Source organism: Scyliorhinus canicula, chromosome 1 (assembly GCF_902713615.1).
Source record: "Scyliorhinus canicula chromosome 1, sScyCan1.1, whole genome shotgun sequence".
Classification (NCBI taxonomy): Eukaryota; Metazoa; Chordata; class Chondrichthyes; order Carcharhiniformes; family Scyliorhinidae; genus Scyliorhinus; species Scyliorhinus canicula.
In genome coordinates this window covers 11,439,906-11,463,500 of record NC_052146.1, presented here as the reverse complement: position 1 = coordinate 11,463,500, position 23,595 = coordinate 11,439,906, and the positions used below count along the sequence as shown (strand labels likewise).

The 23,595-nt window shown below is 41.0% G+C and overlaps 1 protein-coding gene across 1 annotated transcript in view; it reads right to left on the bottom strand.

Moving 5' to 3' along the window:
- Positions 1 to 463: 463 nt before the first annotated feature.
- arvcfb (ARVCF delta catenin family member b) overlaps positions 464 to 23,595 on the bottom strand; it is a 474,185-nt gene continuing 451,053 nt past the window's right edge. Inside the window, 7 exon segments of the mRNA XM_038818458.1 lie at positions 464 to 2,462; positions 12,613 to 12,725; positions 14,581 to 14,672; positions 15,975 to 16,022; positions 17,154 to 17,253; positions 18,897 to 19,008; positions 22,517 to 22,709. Coding sequence (XP_038674386.1) covers positions 12,624 to 12,725; positions 14,581 to 14,672; positions 15,975 to 16,022; positions 17,154 to 17,253; positions 18,897 to 19,008; positions 22,517 to 22,709 — 647 coding nt within the window. The 3' untranslated portion in view covers positions 464 to 2,462; positions 12,613 to 12,623.

The window sequence follows — 23,595 nt, the reverse complement described above, 5'->3', positions numbered from 1 at the left end:
TAACCGTTAAGGCTTCCTGGGGAATACACACTCCCAGATTACAATTAATTTTAGAAAGAGGTAAAGTTGTAAAGAATGAAGTCATTGAAACACCTCTTATGGGGAGCCTGTGTAAATGTACAATAATTGACCAAAAAAAATAAAATCACAGGTGCTAGATTTCTTACTGAATGAAAGAGCTCCCTTATTTGGCAAAAAGGCTCTTGCCACTGAACACAGTAATCGGGAAGGGTCAGCAAATGCATCCCACCAAATGGTTCAAGATAACACATAGCTAATAAATTAGGCATAAATACCAAAACTTGTTTAAGTATTACAAATACAGCAGGTTTCAAACAATATCACCTCGATAAATGACACATGATCAAGTTCAGAGTTGGTTGAAGGGCTTAGATGGCTGGCTGGATGCTAATCCTTACACGTGAGTTGCACAGATCAGATGAATAGATGAAGAAAGACAAAATCATTTCCAGGTATCGTTTATTGAAAACACACCAAGTTGATAATTCTACAAACCTGGTTTAACAAGCTTTCTACCTGCTGCAGGATATTAGTGGAATTAAACATAATACATTCGGTCACTGTAGCATAGTTCTAAGAAAGCGTTAAGTCATTGTTAAGTGTAATTTATAATACAGTGTAATGCAATGCAATGCAAAACCCACCAGTATAAACTACAGTTATGCTAAGAGTAATATATATATTATATATATAAAAACACATTATCTTTCTCTACCATGAAAAGTTTAAGGCACATGATAGTACAAACACATTTGCCACTAATAACCAAAGTTTCCAGATATCTGAACAGTAATATCTACAACCAGAATGGTAGACCTTGCTTATTGTTTCTTCAAAGCAGTCATCTGCAGCACATTCTACATAAAAGAAAAGTAATTAAAGTTCTCAAACAGCTCTTGTAATGTAGTTGGGGACTGTCGCTATTTTCCAATCCTTTGGTAACAAACAAGAATTAACAGCAAATGTTGTGTCCATACCATCCAACCACACTATTTTGGCAACTGAATTCCAGTTCCTCTTCAGGTATGCAAGTATTTGAGGAAAAACACTGTTTCAGAATCACCCATCCTTCCCAAGTCAAAGAAAAAAAAATATTAAGATGCAGTTCTGCTTCAAAAAGGCATCGCAAAGGTCAAGCTAACCAATATTGTTGGACATAAAGGATACATACTGTACATGCCAATTATGAATGCAAAATAAATTCAACTCTTCCAGTAATTTGGGAACACGTGAAGAAAAAGTCAAGTGTTTTCTTAAATGATGTGCTTTCCAGGCATCCAGGTTGAAAATTCAGTTTGTAACTCAGCTGCGAGAAGTAAAAATCAATTGGAACTTGATACAACAAAACATTTTTTTTTTTTTTTTTGGAGTAAAAAGACATACAATGGTTCAAAATACGTAGACAAACTTGTCGTGCTGGAACAGCAATTTGAATTCTTTGATTTGTTTTGGTTTGGAGGGGGCGGGGAGGGGATGGGTACACCACTTTTTGCTTCTTCATTATGTAGTTTGGTCCAGCACCAATGTCACTTGTCTGACGCTGGTTTTGAATGTACAAAAGCTGAAGTGGGCCAGAAACTGCAAAGCATCCCAATAATGTTATCATCTCATCTATCCACAAATCGTAAAATCCAAAATGGAACAAGGTAAATTTACAAAAATGCCCCCCCAAAAAAAACTTACATGTCACCTATGCATTAAAATTTGCTTCCACATTTAAAGTAACAATATTCTGCCCCAGTCCATTGAAACATTTTCCTTAATGGAACGTGTAACGCCTCAGTTGTAACGATACATTTACCCCAATCCAATAAAACCAACAGTCTCAGTTGAGCTTCGCTGATTAACTTCAAAGCCTTCTTTGTCTCATCTATCGAACCCCTTTCGATCGAGCCTTCTCTATTCACTTCCTTCATCCCAGCAGGTGTGTATTTACGTCATCTCTTCACTCAGACACAAAATCCATCATAAAACGAAAAGAGATTTAAACTTTCAAAAACAAAATTATGGTTTAAATTGGAGAAATAACCCACCATTTTGAAACCAGTTTTAAAAGCAATGACTCATTAAAAAAAAAGACCCTCTTGCCTTCCTTTCTCTCCACCTTCACATTCTCTTATCACCCGCTGTATTTTTCTATGTTCTATACCACTCACTGCAAAGATTTCCAAAGAAATCTAGCCTACCAGACATAAGCAATTTTTTTTTGGCTAAGGGCCTGCTACATTTGGAGGGACTATATTGCAATTTTTCCACCCCTCACATCCCCACCCATGTCCCCGGAAAGATGTGGTTATATTATGGTTCGACTGATGGGACTTCTTTTTCCTTCTCTTTAAATTTAGCCGATAGCTTCTGCGAAATGAAGTCCTCCAAATCTAATGGCAGTGGTGAATAATGTGATCCTCTGTATAATGTTCAATAACTGCTGCATTTCATGCCTAGAATAAAGAAGTTTGGGGAAAAAAAAAACAAGTTAAAGGTTGTGGAAAAAAATCGCATATTTTTTCAACCAAACAATATTTGCTTTAGTTGTCACTGGTCACACTTTCCTGGATTGACAAAGCCACCTATTGTGTGGCGTCATTTCCTTGTTTAAAAAAAATTTCCTGGAAAATAAATCTGCCCCTTCTCTGTATTCTTGTGGGGGTGGATGGTTTTCCAGTACAAAAGTGGCAATTATTCAGGCTGCAATTATAAAAGAACCTTTAGATTTAAAAAATATGTGAATTTGAAGCTTAACAAAACACAATTAAGGTAAATAAACAACAGTCATCGCAACTGATTGGGATATTCAGACATCTACTCAAATGTATCTTGCCTTGTATTTACTCATCACACTTCCTTCTCTTTAAATTGATGATGGCTGCACAGCTATTTGAATGGGGATAGATCAGAATAGATAAAAAGGGTCACTGTCTGTGTGGAGTTTGCACATTCTCCCCGTGTTTGCATGGGTTTCAGCCCCACAACCCAAAGATGTGCAGGGTAGGTGAACTGGTCACGCTAAATTGCCCCTTAATTGGAAAAAATTGATTGGGTACTCTAAATTTATAGAAAAAAAATAATAAATAAACTGCGGATGCAGGAATCTGAAACAAACTGAAAATGCTGGACAAATTTAGCAGGTCTGACAGCATCTGTGGAGAGTGAACAGAGCTAACATTTCGAATCTGGATGCCTCTTTGTCAAATGGTGTTTTGATGAAGAGTCATTTAGATTTGAAGAGTTAGCTCTGCTCTCTCTCCACAAATGATGTCATACCTGCTGAGATTGGCCAGCATTTTCTGCTTTAAATCAGAATAGAGAAATTGCATTGTTAAAGACAGTGACGAACATTGGCTCAACCTCCAAAAGAGTATAAATGGACACAGCTGGAACAGTTGGGAGTGGGGAAAACAGACTGTTATCATGCTGAGCTGTTTGGAGAGTAAACTAGAAGGTGAAAGACAAGCTTCAAACTTATTCCATCATATACTATAAATGGAATCAACGACTCTCAAGTTAGAAAGTTTATCCTGCACTGTCAGCCTCAGAATTATCAGTCAAGCTGCATGTGATTCTCATTATCATACAATCCTCAAGTCTAGGAGCAGGGCCTGTTGGAATAGTAGTAAAATGGACTTTTGCATCCTCGGACCACAGAAGCATTCAAAGCACCAGTCATGTCACTGTACAACACTTGGGCTTCTTCCAGAGCTGAGAAAGCCAGCATGGCATTTTTAAGGCAAGAATTGATGAAACTTTGAAAGCGAGGGACATACAAAACAATGGGATTACCTTTGTATTGTTCTGACAAAGGCCTGACACAAAGACATGGTGGGCCAAATGATTACCAATTTGCAGTGCAGGTGGCAATGCTCAATAGGACCTCTCACTGCTGTATCTGAAGACAATTTAACAAATGAATAAAATGATCATATTCTTGTAAATGCCCATTTTCATTTAACGTAGCACAAGGTATTGTTCTGCGGCACATTACCCACGCTATACAACAGTGCCCACACTACAGCAGCAAAGAGACAACACATCATGAGGCCCTTTACGTGCAGAGCCATAAACAAAACTTGCCCACACATTTTCCAGTTGTTCTTTTTACTCATACCCATGTCCAAGAGAGATGATTTAATTTTACAAACTTGCTGGTAGAAGCACTCCTTCCCCTGGCTTCTCAATTCACTCAGCCACTGCCACGTTCAAGTAATGGTCGAACAAAGATAACTTCCCTCAATGGAAGAGTGTTAAAAAACAAAACATATTTATCTATTTCACACCAATCCACAAGGTTTTTATATGTAACTGCATTTTTTGATTCAATTTACTATGATATTCAAGGATGCATATACAAATCCAGGAAGGCAAGTGATATAAATGATTATGACTGTTCAATTGTTTATGTAGGCAGTGTAATTACATAAAAATGAAGCAACATATTAAAGCAGTTAGAAAATTATTAAATTATTAGATGCATTCAATTTCACATCAGCAACATGCTTTACAAAATAAATGTTTAATGTGAAAAGCATGAGTTACATGACAGGAGAAAGGCCACAGTGAATTTTGAAGCTAGGAATAATGCATAATGAGACAAGGTTATGTTTAAGATAGAAGTATTCATTTTTTGTGTAGAAGGCATCAACGTTTTTGCAGAAGTGCCAGTTTTGGATGAGTTGTTAATCCAAAGCCCAGCTCTTCTGTGGTGGTGGATGTAAAACAGCTTTACTGGTCATTCTTCATTTTGTTTGAGGGGCTTCAAATAAACTGGCTGCTCGGCAGATTTGCCAAGGTGAAAGGCTAACACTTGAACAAGCAAATCATTTAAATTAGAATTGTCAGATAACCTCAGAGAATCTTGCAAAATAATACTTTTTTTTTTCCAATTAAGGGGCAATTTAGCATGGCCAATCCACCTACCCTGCACATCTTTGGGTTGTGGGGGTGAGACCCACGCAGACACGGGGAGAATGCGTAAACTCCACACTGACAGTGACCTGGGGTCAGGATCAAACCCGAGTCCGTGGTGCCATGATGCAGCAGTGCTAACCACTGCGCCACCCTGAAAAATAATCTGACTTTTTCAAATTGGTGATAACCGCTGAAATTGTGAAATGAGCAGGAAGTTAATTATTTTTTTAAAAAGTAAAATGCGAAATTACTACAGATCACACCAAACAATTGTAAATTCCATGAATGGGGGCAGCCAATGTGGTGAGGCAGCAGTGCTAAACACTGTGCCATGGTGCTGTCCCTGCTTGGCCAATGACAGTCTGATGCAGTAGATACAGGCAAGCAATGGGTGGCAAGCATGAAGCCATCACTGTGAACCTGGCAGTGTCAGAACAGGGAGAAAATGGATTGGGCTGGACAGAGCAGACCAAGTTACACACCCACACAAAGGTGCTGGCAATCCCATGGTACTTATTCCAGGTTTTTTTGGTGCCGATCTGGATCTGCAGGATCTTATCTTAATAGCCATTCCTAATCCTGCCCTTCATTTGATATACACAGTTCAGCTACATTCGGAAATTGGAAACACATGCTGTATTCCTTCCAAATCCAAGTGTGCCAACAGTTGCTTAAATTAAAGCAAACTTGGCACAAATTGGGCACACAGGCTGGGTCCTTCTGGTCTGTATATCTCATTACCAGACTTAGCACTGTATTGACTCATTAAGCAGTCAAGGAGATCATCATCACCACTTGAGACAGACATTACGAAGTGCACATATTACTTATTGCATATTTTCAGAGCGTGCCAGTGTCAGGCAAATTGTACTCTTGCTGCCAACTCCACACAGAGCTAGAGGCAACGTCCTAAATAGCAGCAGGGGACCTTCCATGGAGAAAGCAGCAGCATGGAAATTGTGTCACTGGCCATCTAACGGACACTCATGACAGATCAGGAAATGAAAGGTAAAATTCCCAATAGAGGTAACGCTCCAGGAGCTCCCTCACCCATATAAAAGATAGGTAGTTTGACATGTTGGAGCATGAACGTGGGGTCAGGACCAGATATTCACATTGTAGAGCAAAAACAGATTTCTAGCTGCATGAATAATCATGAGAATAAAATCTCGAGGCAAAAGCAGCTTTTTCTAGAGTAAATAAATAGGGCCACAGAGGAATTAAGTAGAAAATTTATTTTGTATAAAGAATTTCAAAAAAGGCAATTCATTAATTTGTCAATAGATACTATTTGCAACTTGTACATAAAGTTTTCAACGGCTTTACATTTAAGAATTTCTATGGTCACCTTTTATTTGAAGGAACTTGAAAGAAAATAAAACGAGCCATAAGGTTTAAAATTCTATCAGTCCTCTTTTACAAGATTTGAAGCCTGAAGTTCGAACCTGAAATGGGCACGGTTTGCCCTGGCCAGTTTTTGAAGGCTAAAATAGGTCTAAAGTGCAATTTCCAAAAAGTAATGAAAAACTCTACTGCTTTGAAACAGGTGTAGGCCATTCAGCACCGAGAGTCTGCTCCATTAGTCAATTAAAGCGTGTTGAACAGAATCCCTACATTATTACTTGTATTTATAGATAGAATTCATAGAACATTACAGCGCAGTACAGGCCCTTCGGCCCGCGATGTTGCGCCGACCTGTGAAACTACTCTAAAGCCCATCTACACTATTCCCTTATCGTCCATATGTCTATCCAATGACCATTTGAATGCCCTTAGTGTTGGCGAGTCCACTACTGTTGCAGGCAGGGCATTCCACACCCTTACTACTCTGAGTAAAGAATCTACCTCTGACATCTGTCCTATATCTATCACCCCTCAATTTAAAGCTATGTCCCCTCGTGCTAGACGTCACCATCCGAGGAAAAAGGCTCTCACTGTCCACCCTATCTAATCCTCTGATCATCTTGTATGCCTCAATTAAGTCACCTCTTAACCTTCTTCTCTCTAACGAAAACAGCCTCAAGTCCCTCAGCCTTCCCTCATAAGATCTTCCCTCCATACTAGGCAACATCCTGGTAAATCTCCTCTGCACCCTTTCCAATGCTTCCACATCCTTCCTATAATGCGGCGACCAGATTTGCACGCAATACTCCAAATGCGGCCGTACCAGAGCTTTGTACAGCTGCAACATGACCTCATGGCTCCGAAACTCATTCCCTCTACCAATAAAAGCTAACACACCGTACGCCTTCTTAACAACCCTATCAGCCTGGGTGGCAACTTTCAGGGATCTATGGACATGGACACCGAGATCTCTCTGCGCATCCACACTACCAAGAATCTTACCATTAGCCCAGTACTCTGTCTTCCTGTTATTCCTTCCAAAATGAATCACCTCACACTTTTCTGCATTAAACTCCATTTGCCACCTCTCAGCCCAGCTCTGCAGCTTATCTATGTCCCCATGTAACTTGTAACATCCTTCCGCACTGTCCACAACTCCACCGACTTTAGTGTCATCTGCAAATTTACTCTCCCATGCTCTACGCCCTCCGCCAGGTCATTTATAAAAATGACAACCAGCAGTGGCCCCAAAACAGATCCTTATGGTACCCCACTAGTAACTGGACGCCAGGCTGAACATTTCCTATCAACCACCACCCTTTGTCTTCTTCCAGCTTGCCAATTTCTGATCCAAACTGCTAAATCACCCTGAATCCCATGCCTCCGTATTTTCTGCAATAGCCTACCGTGGGGAACCTTATCAAATGCTTTACTGAAATCCATATACACCACATCAACTGCTTTATCCTAATCCACCTGTTTGGTCACCTTCTCAAAGAACTTATACTGCAATTTATCACATCAAGCTGGCTTGATACAGTTGACATAAGGAATTGCTTTGAACAACAGGTGACGACATCCTGTGCTAGGCATGTCTCACAAACAATTAGATAATTATTTTTTTTCTTTCCAGTCTTTTTCCTTGGCAGCATCTGTTGAAGGAGAACTTTGGGCTATCAACTAGAACTCTCTGCTCCTCATCACTACTGCCATGGGATCTCAGCAACATTAGGATTAGTAGGAGGTAGGTTATTTGGCCTATCAGGCCTGCTGCTCCATTCAAACAGATCACGACTGATCATCTACCTCTTAGGCCATTTCCCCCACTTTCCCCATAATCCCTTGATGCCATTAATTTTCAGAAATCTACTGATTTCCATCTGGAATATTCTCATTGATCCAATTTCCACATCCTTCTGGAGTAGAGAATTCCAAAGATTCACCACCCTCTGAGTGAAGAGTTTCCTCCTCGTCTCAATCTAAAATTTGAGACTCACCAACCAGGAGAAACGTCCTGCCCTTCTCAAGACTACTGAAGAAGATGGCGCCGGAGGGAGGCGACTCTCTGCAGGCTCTCCCCAACAGATCCACTTTTAACACCTTTAACTTTACTTATATTCTCATGTACTTTCTTGAATTCTGTTCAATTCCCTTTCTTCCAATGTACTGAATGATCTGTTGAGCTGCTTGCAGAAAAATACTTTTCACTGTACCTCGGTACACGTGACAATAAACAAATCCAATCCAATCAATCCTGTTGAATCCTGTTTGAATTTTATAAGCTTCTATGGGATCAGACTCATTCTTCTAAACAAGAGAATATAGACCCAGATTCCCAAATCTCTCCTATTGAGAAAATCCCACCACCTCTGGGATTAATCCAGTGACCCTCCATTGCACTCCCTCCATGGCAAGTACACCCGCCCGAGATAAGGAGAACGCAACTGTACACAATACTCTGGATGCAGTCTCACCAAGGCTCTTGCACAATTGCAGCAAGACATCTTTACTCCTGTAAGGCCAATATGCCATTTGCCTTCCTAATTGCTTGCTGCACCTGCATGCAAGCTTTTGTTAAGATACTGGAGTAAAAGGAAGATTCAAGAATGGAGTAAAAATGAAGATTAAATATGGAATTGGGACAAAAAAAATTAAAGAATTGGATAAAAAGGGAAGTGATGAGTGCAGTTGCCTGAAGGGGTGTGTTTGATACGCGAATTAGCACAGGAGTAGGAAAACAAGTGTTTACATTAGTGACGAGTGGGAAACAATGGTATCTAGAAAGGTGCTGGAACGAGAGAAGAGGGGAGTTCAAAGTGGAGAGAAGAATATAATTTTCACCTATATGCTAAGAACCTTGTCCGAGGTATTATTAAGATAGGACAACATCAAAGGGAAAGGACAGTATAACCATGGGAGGATAGCTGAATACAGCAGGAGGGAAGCAGATACCATCATAGCCACACCCTTCTGGGGAAAGCAAGCTCTCCCGAAAACAAGTTAATGCCAAAAGCTGCAGATTTTGAAAACTCTAACAGAAATGAATCGCTAAACTGAAGAAGTGAAGAAAGTATTCCTCAAACCTGGAAAATAACTTGTGGGTGGTAACTACACGCTGTATTTAGTTCATTGAGTTATATAATGTTGGATGCTGTTTGGGAAAAGGGGTATTTCACGAAGTTCAAGAAACTTTCGGTAGTTGGGAACCAATCTGCAGCTTTGGGTGGTGCTGCTGACCGCCAGCCAAACAGGCGGGCAATCAGGGAGGCAAAGGCAAGGGCGTCCGCCCTCCTCCCCAGGAATAGATCTGGCTGGTTTGATACTCCGAAGACCGCCACTTTCAGGCATGGCTCCACCCTCATCCCCACCACTTTGGACATTGCCTTGAAGAAGGCTGTCCAGTACCCCACAAGCCTGGGGGAAGACCAGTACATGTGGACGTGGTTGGCCAGGCCTCTTTGGCACCGTTCACATCTTTCTTCCACCTCCGGGAAGAACCTACTCATACGGGTTCTTGTTAAGTGGGCTCTATGTACCACTTTTAGTTGCGTCAGGCTGAGTCTTGCAAATCTGAAGGTGGAGTTGACCCGATGCAGTGCTTCGCTCCAGAGTCCCCACTCCATTTCAATCCCAGGTCTTCCTCCCATTTCTTTTTTGTTGCGTCCAGTACGGTGTTGGACCTTTCTATCAGTCGGTCATACATGTCACTACAGTTCCCTTTATCTAGGATGCTTGCGTCCAGTAACTCATCCAATAATGTCTGTCGTGATGGTTGTGGGTACATCCTTGTCTCCTTTCATAGGAAGTTTTTGATTGCAGGTACCAAAGCTCGTTCCCCCTAGCTAGCTGGAATTTCTCTGTTAGTTCGTCCAGTGTTGCGATCCTGCCGTCCGTGTAATGGTCCCTGACTGTCAGTGTCCCTCCATCCTGCCCCCACTTTTTGAAGGTGGCGTCAGTCAGCACTGGTGAACCTATGGTTGTTGCAGATGGGAGCTTTGTCTGACATTTTGGTCAGGCCAAATTGCTGCCGTAGTAGGTTCCAGGACTGGAGGGTGGCTATCACCACCGAGCTGTTGGAGTGTATTTTGGGTGGGATGGGGATGGGGATGGGGGTGGGGGTGGGAGTGCCCCCCCCCCATATGAACGCCATGATTAGTTTGTCTAGTGCTTTGAAAAAGGCCTTGGGGATGTAGATCGGGATGGATCTAAGTAGATGGATCTGGGCAGTACGTTCATTTTGATCGTCTGGATTCCAGATCACCTGTCTCAATTGAGTTGTTCATGTCAGACAAAATGATCCTCTCTTTTACTGACCACGTGAATGGGTGGCATGGTAGCACAGTGGTTGGCACTGTTGCTTCACAGCTCCAGGGTCCCAGGTTCGATTCCCGGCTTGGGTCATTGTCTGTGCGGAGTCTGCATGTTCTCCCCGTGTGTTCGTGGGTTTCCTCCAGGTGCTCTGGTTTCCTCCCACAGTCCAAGGATGTGCAGGTTAGGTGGATTGGCCATGCTCAATTGTCCTTTAGTGTCCAAAAAGGTTAGGTGGGGGTTACTGGGATAGGGTGGAGGCATGGGCTTAAGTACGGTGCTCTTTCCAACGGCTGGTGCACACTCGATGGGCCGAATGGCCTCCTTCTGCACTGTAAAATCTATGATTCTATGACCCTTAAATGCCCTCAGAGATGGGCAACAAATGCTAAACCAGCCAGCTTCGTCCACATCCCACGAACGAATAAAGAAAAATGTTGATAAATATTCTTTACTAATCGAGTACAACTAGGTTGGACTGTTTCTCACTGGTCTGCACATCTTTTCTCATATTATACCAAACTAAAAATATATACCACTAAGAACGGATTTTCCAAGTTATCATCTGGGTGTTGGGATACCCTCGCATTGAACATCAATCAGGTTCTTAACACTTTGTGACTCATGAACAAGGACACCCAGGTCCATTTGGATATCAGCACTTCCCAACCTCTCAGCATTGAAGTAATACTTCACAATTGCGATTTTTTTCTACCAAAGTGGATAACTTCACATTTATTCATATTATATTCCATCTGCCATGTTCTTGCTCATTCGCCTAGCTTGCTAAAAATCCCATGAAGCTTCCTTGCAGCCTCCTCACAACTCATGTTCCTTAGTTTTGTGACATCCAAGGGTCCTTCCTGTTGATTACCTTAGTTCCTATTTCTTTTCTTTTTATCGTTTTTGGTCCATGGATCGTTAATAGAGATACACCTTTAAGTCGATCAGAGGATGTAAGGAACTCAAAGTGTCAAAATCGCACGCTGTCTTAAAAAGTTCTATATTTTGGGAAGAAGAACCCAGACTTTATGGCACCCAAGAGATTGGAGGAGCTAGTTTTGATTGGTTGGCTGGTGGCCAATGGATTGGCCAAGGACAGTATTCTGCTCAGCAAACACCAATTGGTTCCCGTCAGGTGGGTTTTTTTTGAGAACATGCAGGAGTAGCCACTTGGAGGATAGAAGCAGCTCTCTCTCTGCTGCCTATTGTCTGAATGCAGAAATTTCTAGACCCTGAAAGAATAAGCTCTCTCTCTCGAATGCTAGCTGCCTGCTACGTCTGTGCGTCTACAGTAAAACCATTACAAGCGAGGGAGGGAGAGTGGGAAGGTGGTAGGTAGATAGAGGGTGGGGTGAGTTGGGGGGGGCGGTTAGAGTTTTGACCGTAGTTAACCAGGTTTATCTGTTGCCTATTTAGAGTTACTGATAATAATTAAAAGTTAATGGTGTTTACATTTACAAACCTGGTGACTGTAGTTATTCGACAGCCAAAGACCGTGGGTATTTTAAAGAGCTAATTTCAACTGTTTTGTTGAATTGACCCCGCACTGGGCCAGAGTGTCATAACAAAATATTATATTTGGTCTCCGTACCCAAATCATTTACACAGATTGTGAAAGGTTTGCTCCAAGCTTGTTCCAAGGGTTCAGTTGGATGTTGGACAGGGTTACTGTTTAAACTGTACAGATCTGTCTTAGACTCTAGACATACTCTTAATATGATAAATAGATTGGTCATCTCATGGGAGGAAGACATGCAACAATTTGAAATAAAATTGGAGTAAATTTTGTCGTGATTAGAAACTTTCCTTCTTGTATAAAATAACAAGACGACTGAAAGATTTAACAGTTTGCATAAACACCCTTTTAATTCTGAATGCAATAGCAATGGTAGAAAGCATCCGTTGTTCAAATACTAATCAATGACACTTCAAAACCAAGAGTTACACTGTTAACAATTTTACTTCAATATGATTGAAGGTTGTCATGTGACTAGATTATTAATTAGGTGATTGGAACTCAAAGACACCTACCATGCAAGCACTTAGACCCAGGAGTCAACAGGCTGAGGTTTAGTGTCATGAGCATCCACAAGGTTCACTGAGGCCCTACTAATCCTGTTAATGTTTCTCTTATTTGTATCATTCTGTGGCAACAGGGAAAGGGTTAATAGCAAGAGAGCTGGTCTTAAAACAGGAACAGATAAAGGCAAGTTAGTTCAACATAAAAGCAATTAAGTATAATTGACAGCTCAAAGATCAAGGCCACAAAAATATAATTTTTGGTATTAAAAAAATAACTCCAACATGGAATTTGTAAGTTAGAATTTGGGTGCAGTGAAAATCCATTTTGATCCAAATGCATTTGATTAGCTGGACATGTGGCAGTGAGGGCTATTGATAATCTGGCTAGCACGTGACAATTTAGAGTAATTTTGAAAAACTCTGACACGCTAAGATCGACTGAACAGGAAAGGCAACTTCACTCATTAATTCATTGAATCAAAATATGAATGAAAGTGAAGGTATAAATCGTTGGAGGTTTTGTTTGAAAGCATACAAAGATGTAATGGAAAATAATAGGAATATCTGCTCTACGTCACCATAAAACATTTGAGGATTTAATTGCAGAGAGCTCATACAGTTGCATACTCTTGAAAATGTATTCTGCTAATATATTCTCCTTTCCTTTTTACAATCTTGTTCCATTCATTCTTTGAAAAAACAAAAATAGGTTTGGATAACAAAATTCAGAATAATTATGGATTTGAAACCTGAACTTTGTGCACACTGGCTTTATATGGTGTTCCACCTAAAAAGTCAGATCTAATTTAAATTAGATCAGTTACATGCATTAATTTGGTGACGGAGGTGTAATTTAAGTAATCATTCAATGAGTTTGATTAAGATCATGCAATAAAGGGACAGTCGGTGGCGCTTGTGGTTAGCACTGCTGCCTCATGGCGCCAAGGTACCAGGTTCATTCCCGGCTCTGGGTTACTGTCCGTGTGGAGTCTGCATATTCTCTGTGTTTGCGTGGGTTTCGTCCCCACAACCCAAAGATGTGCGGAGTAGGTGGATTGGTCATGCTAAATTGCCCCTTAATTGGAAAAAATTAATTGGGTACTCTAAAGTTATAAAAAAAAGATCATGCAATAAAAACGCAATCTACAGTTGAAAAAACTGAACATTAGGTTTAAATCTGGGATGACGACAGAAGTTAGCAAGATTAGGCAATACCCATAATAGAATATGTAACCATTTCTTTCTATCAAGCTTGCAAATTATGCCGCTCTTTGATACTCTCCTCGCTAATGGTGTTTTTGCGTCAGTAAAGTCATAAATAGCTGTATCAGCATGTTTTATTCAGCCTCTGGAAGCTAAATCTGCCATTTTAACTTCTAAATCTGGGATGACAATACAATGTAGCGAGATCAGGCAGCAATATTAATGCTTTTCAATTGGCCACAGTATGCACCCCAACTCTCAAACGGTGACTTTATAAAATTCAGTGATGCTTTCAAAAAAAAAACTTTAAAATATGTTTTTTTATGGCCTTAATATTTCCGGAAAAATTCAAAAACATTTCATGCAAAATTCACATACTCGCTTAAGAGCCCTTTCAACTGAGGGTAGCATTAAACACTCATGCATACAGCTGACAAATCAAACATGACAAGAGCAATTCCAAGACAAGAATTTTCTAGAATGGTAAGAAAGCAGATAAAGCATTTTAATCAGAAATGATCAGTTAGGGCAATAAGCATGAATGTCATTATTTTCTTCAAAATAGCTATCTAGAGCAGCAACTGCCAAGCAATTATGAAGTGTGTGTGTGCGTGTGTGTGAGAGAGAGAGAGAGAGTGAGTGAGGACAATAGCTAACTGAGGATTGTATTTTAACAGTTCAATCCCGATCTGAATCCAGGTATCAGATGAGGTTGGCCTCATGGTATTTTAGGTCTATCGAGTGTGAAGTACAAGTGGCTGCAATGTCGCCTACCCGCAAAGGTTGTCGCTCAAAAGCATCTCCAGAAACATCCGAGGTCTTACACTTGCGCTCTTTCTCTCTCTGATCCAAGGTGGAATAAGTATCTGTGGTGACAAATATATTTTGTAAATACAAAGGCATTCAACTCAAGTGCTCCATTTCCATGAATAGTTTATTGATGTATAGGGTTTATCGTACAGCACACTACAATTTCAGAAAAGACTAGGAAACCAGAAAAATAATCCACATTCAGTCAAAGCCCAACCCTCAACATAAAGACTCAATACTAAGTTAACCAATAAGCAGAAATTGGACAGACAGTTACTTCGGCCAAATCTATGGAGATGAGGGAGGGAAAGAATGGGAAGAGAAGAGGAGAGAAGAAAGAGGAATTGCTTGTAGATGTTATGAATTTAAAACTGGTGTATAAAAATGTTCACAATTTAGAAAAAAATCTTGGATCAGTAGAATATACAATGGTCAGCACCGTTGCCTCACAGCTCCAGGGACCCAGGTTCAATTCCAGCCTTGGGTTACCGTCTGCATGGAGTTTGCACTTTCTCCCCGGTGCTCCGGTTTCCTCCAACAGTCCAAAGATGTACATGTTAGGTGTATTGGTCATTCTAAATTGCCCTTAGTGTCCAAAAAGGTTAGGTGTGGTTACTGGGTAAAGGGGATAAGGTGGAGGTGTGGGCTTAAGTAGGATGCTCTTTCCAAGGGCCGGTGCAGACGCGATGGGCTGACTGGCCTCCTTCTGCACTGTAAATGCTATGATTCTATGAATGCCCATATCCAATAAATATTATGTACTGACCAGTTAAAAACAGATTTCTACACCGTACAAAGCACACATATCAAAATAAAATTGAAAGAGGTACCAAATTATTTATTTGCGACCAAGACCAGATATTAGTTACTCTTGGCTTCAATTATCAAGACTGCGATTTAAATCAATCAAGTGCTGTGTAAGGCTATCGACCTGAAAAGCTAACTATATTTCTCCCCTCAGATTCTGTTTGACCTGCTGAGCGTTGCCAGGTTTTATTTCAGATTTTCAGTATTGTCTGCTTTTTAGAATTTTTCTTTGTGCAGTTCCAGATTTCTGCAGGTAGGGGCTGTAGTTAAATTGCTCAAAACATTTCTGTAGCTATTTCAAGTACTGCAAAACAACTTGGAAAAGGCCATCGCCACACCCTAAAAAAAGTCACAAACCAAGCAGAGTCCAAAATCAAATTGCAATAGTTAACATTTTTTGTTAACTTTCATTTGTTTGTATAATTAGTTCTTTGTGAGCTAATATGAAGCATGCTTTTTAACTGGAAGTCCTGTAAGCCAAGCATTAATTTGCAGCCGGTTAAAGCATTGAACCTGGCACAGAACAGAGAGGAATTCAAGGTCATATTTACCTGGACCAAACTGCTCCATGGGTATCATTTCACCAGGCCATTTGTTACCTAAAAATAGAATTGACCATGAGGTTCCTTGTACGAAAGAGCGGAATGTGCTGACTGAAATCGATGTGTCCAGAATTTAGGGGATTGCAAGGGATTTTTTTTGAAGCCCTCAGCGTTTAATAGCTCAAATTCTATTATCTCTTCACAAATATTTGACAGTAGATAACTGCATATTCAACATAGGGAAAGCAAAGTACTTGAAATATCTTTTCCTATTTAAAGAAAAACAGCTCCACTGTTGCCTCCGATCTGTACATTTCATTCTACCTGTGGGATATTTCACATTCAGTATAAATGTCTTCACACAATTTGCAGACAAGAATTGCTCTGACATTTCTTCTTTTCAATATCACCCTCGAGAGCACTGCAGGTATATAGCTTCCTCCTCCATGCATCTCATAATTTTCTTGCTCACAGTTCACCTCTACCCCTCCATCCTTGTGTTCAATGTTGGCTTCTGTATTCGTGCATTAATTACAGGTCATCCAGAAAGCTGTGGCCCACATCCTCAGCAACACAGAGTCTCTTGCATGAGCTGACTTCCAGTCTCCCTTCAACCTCCTTAGCTCCGCCCATTCCATGATCCACTCCAGCCTTATGTTGCATGTATAGACAACAGTACAGGTCTACAGCTCATTGAGTGCTTCACAGGTTCAAACCAAGAAAAAAAGTGTGTGTACTCGTAACAGAAGCAGCATTGGTGCAGTCAATCTCTTTCAGGATCATGTACTTTTGAGGAAGGAAGTACATAAGTGCAAGATCTGAACTGATGACTGTCAGGTGGGATACTACGATACGCCTATTGGTTTGATTCTTGGCAGGACACGGATGCACAGAAGTCAATGCCAGAGTTGTAACTCATGCCTGCAGTGCCCCAAAAGTTCTGGTCCTCAAATGGAACTAGTCCTCAAAGGGCAACACTACTGAATAGATAGCTGAGGCATGGCATAGGAAGATACCACTTGCAAATAAAAATTGGACCAATAAGTTATTTTTAAACAATGTATATCATTAAATGTATAGTGATTTTCAAAACCCAAGACCATGAATATTAGTGCTGTAGGCGGGGCTGAAAAAGCAGCAAACAAACTGGAGACAGAAGAGAAAGTGATTTAAATGACCAACACTCACCATCTTTTTGGTTCCTTTCAATTAATGGCAGAGTGCTGTCATCATAGCCAGTTGCTTTGCCACTACTTTTAGATCCTTTGGGAAGTGTAGTCACATTCGGCTACATATGGTTTAGAAAATAAAAATCAGTTCTATGAATCAAATAGCACATTCGTTTTAACTTATTCTCTCTAACCCTGAAGAAATTAGTTTACGAGTACGGTTTTGAAAGTGCTGAGCAATTCCAAAATCTTTACCAAGCACTCTTCTGTGCAAGTCGATACAGTGGGAATCAGCAGCTGATTTGACAGCAGAATACTGTAGTCATGTTCAATTCTGCTTTAAACACTTTCCAACAGTGATCATCTATCTGTGACCATCAACAGGAACCACAGTCTGTTCATCCTCACCAATATAAAATAAAAGGTAATGGGACCATTTATAGTAGCCAAATAAGAATTAAAGATTTCCTGCTCTTTGCATCTAAGCTATGTGTACTGTTTATCCATTAAGACATCACAGACTTCTAAAATGGTCAGAAAGTTATTCTTAGATTACATCATAGTGGTGGCACAGTGGTTTGCACTGCTGCCTCATAGCGTTAAGGACCTGGGCTCAATTCCAGCCTTGGGTCTGTCTGGAGTTTGTACATTCTCCCCATGTCTGCATGGGTTTATTCTGGGTGCTCCGGTTTCCTGCCATAGTCCAAAGGTGTGCAAGTTGATGTGTTATATACTCTGGGATAACACAGGCTGCAACTGGATGCAGCTTTGACCAAAAGATACTCCAGACCTTGAAGTTAGTTCAATTTGATTTATTGAACCAGTAGCACAGTTCTCTATGAGTTCGACTCTCTGCTAACCTAAGTGTGGTTACTCTGTCTGACTGGATCAGACTAGCTCGTAGCCATGTGCTGGAGGTGTGATACTGTACATATAACCTGACTCTCTCTGTAGATGTTCATCAGTAGAAAGAGGCGGAGTGTGAGTGCCTCATGCCTTTTATAGTCAGATACCACTGGAGTGTCCTGCCTGCTCATTGGTCATGCCCTGTTCTCTGTGTTCATTAGCTGCCTGTCTGCATATCATTATCTGCATGTTTGTGTTTCATGGCACAGGTTAGGTGGATTGGCCATGATCAATTGTCCCTCAGTGCCACAAAGACGTGTAGGTTAGATGGGGTTACGTGGGTGGGTGCAGCTATGTAGGATGTTCTTTCAGAGGATCGGTGCAGACTCAATGGGCCAAATTAGCTCCTTCTCCCACTGTAGGGATTATTTTCTTGAAGCTCTGTTTATTATTGTACTGGCGCATACTGTCAGCTTCCCAAAACAAAGTACCTGGGAAACCTGTAATTTAAAAAATGCTCCAGCACCGTTTCAGTACTCCTGTTGATCAACAGTTATTATGCAGCTCTTCAATTATTAATGCTGCTTTCTGAGAATCTTATTAACCAATAACAATCATATGAATAATGAACGGTTTCTACCAATCCCTGGTTGCGAATAAGCACAATAAAGATAATGTTTATCAGTGTTGACTCTTGACTAATGCTGATAGAAGTAGAGCAGGTGGAGGATGGGAACTCAGTGGGTTTCAATTCATACCGCAGTGATTCATCGGTCCCTCGTCATTGTAAGCTTTACCATGACAACTGATGCTCAGTGCTTTTGAGCACTGTGACTGGTCCAAAGCAACAACAAACCAAAAATAAAAAATGACCAATGATTTTACATTTAGTCCCTGCCCAAAAAGTGACTCTTACCTGGAAGTGAGACTTGTTCCAGCCATCTTTATGCAAAGCATTTCTCAACTCCTTGTAACTCCATACTGTCTGCAAGACATGAGCTGCAGCCTTCATCTCCCTTACTGACTGGCTACAATGTTGAATTCAAATCCGTATGATTAAATTAAAATTAGCAAAGTAATGCATCTTTAGACAGATTCAGTGTGACATAATAAAAACTGCTGAAATGAAATACCAATTGTCTTCATTTTATACAAAAGTTTCTGCATACATTTAAGTTTGACCATTATTTTAATCCTCAACGAAGTCTCATGCTGCATAAAAACCTGAGTATTCAGAAGAAAATATAATCTATTGTGTTTGTTTGAAGCATCTCCTGAACTGCCAATTATAAACTAACACCAATAAAAGCAATGGAGATACTCCAAGTTTTAGATTCTTGAAAATACAAACTATGCAAAGCCATTTCTAACATGTATAAGTACACTGCTGGATATTCAACAGCAGCACGTACAAACTTGCTTTTAATAGTATGTATCTGTTCATGCATTTTCCATAGCGTGATAAAACTCCTTTTAAGAAAACCACCTACATAGTAAACGTGGGTAGAAAGGAACAAAGAGCCGGAAGGACGGTAAAAAATGCAGTGCACCGCTTGTTTAAAAGGCAACCTTCAAAACAGGAATCTTAATCAAGAGTCATTACTGTAGCATTGAGAAATCAATTCCATTCACCATCAATTCACAGCATACATGTGCCAAGCAATGACCATCTCAACAAGAGGAGTCTAACCACCACTCCATTATATTCAGTGACACTGCCACACAGAATTCCCCACTATAAACATCCTGGAGGGTTAACACTGATCAGAAACCTGCCAAATCAGCCACGAATACTGCAGCTACAAGAGTCAGTCAGAGACTGAGTATTGAAGAAGCTTCGCACCAGCCATGACAAAGCATCAAGTTTGAGAAGTACCCCTGGGGGAGAGCTTGAACACACCTCTGACCACCACTCACTCACTCTTGGCTCTGGAATCAATTATTAAGGAAGTAATAGCAGCACACCTGGGAAATTATAATCTAATCAAACAGTCAGCATGACTTCATGAAAGAGAAATAGTGTCTGACTGATTTTTCGAGGAAGTATAAACCAGAGTGGATAGAGGGGAACCAGATGATGTGTTGTTTGGACTTCGAGGTGTTCGACAAGGTACTTCACAAACGGCCAAGTCTAAGATAAGAGCCCATGATGTTGGAGGTAGTATATTGGTATGGATAGAGAATTGGCTAAGGGGCAGGAAACAGTGTGTGGGAATAATAGGCTCTTTTTCAGATTGCCAACCTGCAACCAGTGGGGTTCCTCAGGGATCAGTACTGGGATCACAATTGATTCCAATATATATTAAAGGGTGGCATGGTGGCAAAGAACATACAGTGCAGAAGGAGGCCATTTGGCCAATCGAGTCTGCACCGACCCATTTGAGCTCTTACTTCCACCCTATCCCCGTAACCCAATAACCCTATCTAACCTTTTTTGATTACTAAGGGCAATTTATCATGGCCAATCCACCTATCCTGCACATCTTTGGACTTTGGGAGGAAATCGGAGCACCCGGAGGAAACCCACGCAGACACGGGGAGAACGTGCAGACTCTGCACAGACATTGACCAAGCGGTGAATCGAACTTGGGACCCTGACGCTGTGAAGCCACAGTGCTAGTCACTTGCGCTACCGTGCTGCCCAAATATGGTTAGCACTGGAGACTCACAGCACTAAGGATCCGGGTTCAATCCTGCCCCCCAGTCACTGTCTGTGTGGAGTTGCATACCCTCCCCGTGTCTACGTGGGCCTCACCCTCACAACCCAAAGATTGGCAGGGCAGCTGAATTAGCCATGCTAAATTGCCCCTTAATTGGGGAAGAAAGAATTAGGTACTCTAAATTTATAAAAAATATATAAATATGAAGTGAATGTACTGTATCCAAATTTGCTAACACAAAAATAGGTGGAAACACAAGTTGCAAGAAGGATACAGTTTGCAAATGATTGGTTAAGTGGGCAGAAAGGTTGGAAATGGAGTGCATTGTGGGAAATGGTGCTGTTGTACATTTTGGATGGGAGAACAAAAGAACAGAGGATTATTTAAATGGAGAAAAACTACAGAAAGTTGCAACACAAAGAGACTTGGAGATATATACGTGTAAAACACAGAAAGCTAGCATACTGGTGCAGCAGGTAATCAGGAAGGCTAATGGAATGTTGATCCTTATTTCAAGCAGGTTGGAGTATAAGAGTCGGGAAGTCTTGCTGCAACTGTGAGACCACATCTGGAGTACTGTGAACAGTTTTGGTCCCCTGATTTAAAGAAAGATATTATTTAATTGGAGGTGGTTCAGAGAAGTTTCACTGGGATTATCCCACATATGGAGGGATTGTCTTCTGAGCAAAAGTTAAACAGGCTGGGACTCTACTCATTGGAATTTAGAAGAATGGAGTTACTGTGAAAAGCCCCTAGTTGCTACATTCCGGCACCTGTTCGGGGAGGCTGGTACGGGAATTGAACCGTGCTGCTGGCTTGCCTTAAAAGCCAGCGATTTAGCCTAGTGTGCTAAACCAGCCCCTCAACCAGATTTCATTGAAGCGTATAGGATTAAGGGGGCTTAACAGGGGAAATGTTGAGAGGATGTTTCCTCTTATGCAAGAGTCTAGGACCAGAGGGCACAGTCTCAGAATAAAGGGCCACCAACTTGAGACTAAAAAGAGGAGGAATTTGTTCTCTGAGGTTTGAATCCTTGTGTATATTTAAGGTTGAGATAAATATTTAAGCACAGTTGCACTCTGCAGCAGAATGGAAAATATTAGGCCAGAATTTTAAACAGTATAGGTTCACGGAGATTTAAAAGTCAGTTAATTTTGGGTATGATAAATGAAACTTATTGAAGCAGCTGCTTTGAGAAATTACAAACCCCAAATTTTCAAAGGGTACAATTGTGATTCATTGCAGAAGATGAAATAATAATAATAATAGCTTATTGTCACAAGTAGGCTTCAATGAAGTTACTGTGAAAAGCCCCTAGTCGCCACATTCCGGCGCCTGTTCGGGGAGGCCCGTAAGGGAATTGAACCCGCGCTACTGGCATTGTTCTGCATTACAAGCCAGCTGTTTAGCCCACTGTGCTAAACCAGCCCCTAACAATGCAAAAATAATGGAACTCATGACCAGAACTTTAGTTGCAAAAACTTGTTCCAGATCATTTTGTAAAATAGAGTCAGGTCCGATTTTCTTGCAATATTAGGTTGCAAAATAATAAGAAATACTCAAGTTTTAGTTCTCTATGCATTCACCCATTGAAAAATAGTTTAAAAAAAAAAACACTGGAACAGTGGGATGAGGGTTTATGCCTTCCAATTTATGGGGAGGAAAAACCATGACATATTGGTCAAGAAAATGTAAACAAGTTTCACACCTTATTTTGGAGTTGTTAGCAAATAAAATCTTAGCTCTCTAATTGTAGTCCGTTAGGCACACAATTCAACTGAACACCGAAAAGAAGGATGTTCTAGTTCACAAATGAAATTTGGACGGAAGTTCCTCAAGTCATTTTTGAGCTAATTTAGAAACATTATTTGTTCACCTGGATTTGTTGATTGCCACAAGCTTCTCAATGCCCTGTGCTTGAATCAAGGATCTGGCATTCGATGAACTGTCAGTAACAATTTCATGGATAGTGTTGAGTATTGCCACTATTGTGTCTTCTTCAAGGTTCTTGGCAGGCCTTTGTTGACCACCAGTCAGATTGCTTATCAGATCGTGCATAGCGTAATTACCTGCAATGGAGGCAGAATACACAACTATGAAAACCCATTTAACGAACACACTTCTCAAGAAAGACAAGGCAGCATAATAACATGGAACATTACAGCACAGTACAGGCCCTTCGGCCCTCGATGTTGCACCATCCTGTGAAACCCCTCTAAAGCCCATCTACACTAGTCCCTTATCGTCCATATGCCTATACAATGACCATTTGAATGCATAGTGTTGGCGAGTTCACTACTGTTGCAGGCAGGGCATTCCACACCCTTACTACTCTGAGTAAAGAACCTACCTCTGACATCTGTCCTGTATCTATCTCCCCTCAATTTAAAGCTATGTCCCCTCGTGCTGGACATCACCATCCGAGGAAAAAGGCTCTCACTGTGCACCCTATCTAATCCTCTGATCATCTTGTATGCCTCAATTAAGTCACCTCTTAACCTTCTTCTCTCTAACGAAAACAGCCTCAAGTCCCTCAGCCTTCCCTCATTAGATCTTCCCTCCATACCAGGCAACATCCTGGTAAATCTCCTCTGCACCCTTTCCAATGCTTCCACATCCTTCCTATAATGTGGCGACCAGAACTGCACGCAATACTCCAAATGCGGCCGCACCAGAGTTTTGTACAACTGCAACAAGACCTCATGGCTCCGAAACTCAATTCCTCTACCAATAAAAGCTAACACACCGTACGCCTTCTTAACATCCCTCTCAACCTGGGTGGCAACTTTCAGGGATCTATGGACATGTACACCGAGATCTCTCTGCTCATCCACACTACCAAGAATCTTACCATTAGCCCAGTACTCTGTCTTCCTGTTATTCCTTCCAAAATGAATCACCTCACACTTTTCTGCATTAAACTCCATTTGCCACCTCTCAGCCCAGCTCTGCAGC